General features: G+C 43.1%; 1 protein-coding gene across 1 annotated transcript in view; it reads right to left on the reverse strand.

Moving 5' to 3' along the window:
• Nucleotides 1-1977: 1977 nt before the first annotated feature.
• Nucleotides 1978-2971, reverse strand: part of LOC112093981 — a 1515-nt gene continuing 521 nt past the window's right edge. Inside the window, exons 2-3 of the mRNA XM_024173696.1 lie at nucleotides 2655-2951; nucleotides 1978-2546 (exon numbers count right to left, since the gene is read on the reverse strand). Of these exons, the coding sequence (XP_024029464.1) occupies nucleotides 1978-2546; nucleotides 2655-2951 (866 nt within the window). The remainder of the gene's footprint in view (nucleotides 2547-2654; nucleotides 2952-2971) is intronic.

Genomic DNA, 2971 nt, shown 5'->3' on the forward strand with positions numbered 1-2971 from the left:
AAGTAGTTAACAATGTTCGCATACCATGGCATCTTAGTGACAGCGAAGAGATGTTCATCGGGGAAGTCATCTCTAATAGCAGGAATTTCGGCGGATTCATTAAATTCAAGACGAGATAAGTGGTCCGTCACCACATTTTTGACTCCCTTCTTGTCCTTGATTGTCAAGTTAAATTCCTGCAGACGAAGGATCCACCTAATTAAACGCGCCTTAGCATCCTTTTTGGAGAGAAGGTACTTAAGGGCGGCATGATCTGTGAAGATGGTGATAGGTGAACCAATCAGATATGCACGAAACTTATCGAGAGCAAATACTACAGCAAGCAACTCTTTTTCAGTAGTAGAGTAGTTCATTTGAGCACTATTCAGAGTACGACTTGCGTAGTAGACAACGAAAGGCTTCCCTTACGTCCGTTGACCAAGAACGGCCCCCACAACGTAGTTACTTGCGTCACACATGATCTCGAAAGGTAAGCTCCAATCTGGTGACTGCATAATAGGGGCAGAAGTCAGTTTTGCGATGAGTGTTCGGAATGCATCCTCACACTCTTGTGTCCAGTTGAACACAGCATCTTTTGCTAGGAGGTTACTTAGCGGTCTCGCGATAGATGAAAAGTTCTGAATGAACCTGCTGTAGAATCCGGCGTGCCCCAGAAAAGATCGGACATCTTTAACGGCCTTGGGGGTAGGCAGGTTAGAAATGAGTTCAACCTTAGAGCGGTCGACCTCGATTCCTCTTTCAGAAATAATGTGCCCAAGAACTATGCCGGATGACACCATGAAATGACACTTCTCCCAATTGAGCACGAGACCCTTCTCTTTACATCTTTGTAGAACGGCTTCCAAGTTGAGAAGGCACATGTCGAATGAATCTCCGAAGACTGTCAAATCATCCATGAACACTTCCATACATTTTTCGATCATATCGCTGAAAATGCTCATCATACACCTCTGAAATGTGGCAGGTGCATTACACAGTCCAAATGGCATTCGCCGAAAGGCATAAGTGCCAAAAGGACATGTGAATGTTGTCTTATCCCGATCTTCTAATGCTATCTCTATCTGATAATATCCTGAATAACCATCAAGAAAGCAATAGAAAGGATGACTTGCCACTCGTTCTAGGATTTGATCGATGAATGGAAGTGGAAAATGGTCTTTGTGAGTGGCGGCGTTAAGCTTGCGATAGTCAATACACATGCGCCAACCGGTCACGACCTTTGTGGGAACTAGAGCCCCTTTCCCAATTTCCACCACAGTGACCCCGATTTCTTTGGCACTACCTGGGTCAGACTAACCCACTTGCTATCAGCAACAGGATAAATGATGCCAACGTCTAATAGCTTGAGAACCTCATTCTTCACCACTTCTTTCATTGTTAGATTCAATCTTCTTTGAGGATCTCTTCAAGGGTTAGCACCTTCTTCCAAATGAATATGATGGGAGCAGATCAAATGATTGATCCCTTTAATGTCAGCAATCGTCCAACCCAATGCAGATCTATGCTTTTGTAGCATGTTGATCAACCGCCGCTCTTATGATGCATCGAGTTTGGAAGAAATGATAACAGGAAAGGGATCGCCAACTCCCAAAAATGCATGTTTCAATCCTTCAGGTAGTTGAGCAAGTTTCACTGTAGGGGTCTCTTTGATGGAAGGCTTTGGTTTCTCTCTCCCTTGCGAAAGTTCCTCGAAACAAAGTTGTCTAAACTTAATTCCTCTGTCCTGTGAGTTGTTGAAAATGGCAGAAATGTTAGCCAACTCACAAGGACCGGAACTTTCAGACTCAGAATTTTGGAGGAGGTTTTCAAGATCTTCAGAGTTGCTTTGTAGCAGAACCTCCTCCTCGACAAGTGTGTCGATCAAGAATGTTTGGTGACACTCATCATCACCTTGTGGTTGTTTTACAATGTTGAAAACATTTACCTCGAGAGTCATATTCCCAAAAGAGATCTTCATTAGACCATTTCTACAATTAATTAGAGCATTTGCTGTCGCGAGGAATGGTCTTCCAAGGATGATCGGGATTTTTGACTCCACATCAACCACTGAAGTTGCTTAAACTTAATTCCTCTATCCTGTGAGTTGTTGAAAATGGCAGAAATGTTAGCCAACTCACAAGGACCGGAACTTTCAGATTCAGAATTTTGGAGGAGATTTTCAAGATCTTCAAAGTTACTTTGTAGCAGAACCTCCTCCTCGACAAGTTTGTCGATCAGGAATGTTTGGTGACATTCGTCATCACCTTGTGGTTGTTTTACAATGTTGAAAATATTTACCTCGAGAGTCATATTCCCAAAAGAGATCTTCATTAGACCATTTCTACAATTAATTAGAGCATTTGTTGTCGCGAGGAATGATCTTCCAAGGATGATCGGGATTTTGGACTCCACATTAACCACTGACTGAGTGTCCAAAACAACGAAATCCACAGGATAGTAGAACTTATCAACTTGCAATAACACATCTTCCACTATTCCTCGTGGTCTCTTAATAGATCGATCGGCCAGTTGCAGAACCACATATGTGGGCTTAATATCTCCAAGACCTAATTGTGACTAGACTGAATAAGGCATAAGGTTAACACTCGATCCTAGGTCTAACAATGCTTGGCCGAATTCGCGTGTCCCAATGGTGCAGGAAATGGTGGGACAACCAGGATCTTTGTACTTCAACGGTGTCTTCTGCTCAATCACCGTGCTCACTTGTTCCGTCGAGAATGTAGTCTTCTTGACATGGTGCTTTCTCTTTATAGTGCACAGATCCTTTATAACCTTGGCGTAGGCTGGCACTTGCTTGATCACATGTAGTAAAGGAAAATTGATCTTCAATTGTGTCAAGTGCTCCAGGATCTCACTTTGATTTTCCAGCACTTTCCCAGCAGGTCGGAGAGCTTGGGGGAAGGGCACATTTACCAGAATTTTTGTTTGCTCTTCTTTCTCCTGAGCCGATTCTTCATTACTCAAAGTGGTA

Source organism: Morus notabilis, unplaced genomic scaffold (assembly GCF_000414095.1).
Source record: "Morus notabilis unplaced genomic scaffold, ASM41409v2 Scaffold727, whole genome shotgun sequence".
In the NCBI taxonomy this organism is placed as follows: domain Eukaryota; kingdom Viridiplantae; phylum Streptophyta; class Magnoliopsida; order Rosales; family Moraceae; genus Morus; species Morus notabilis.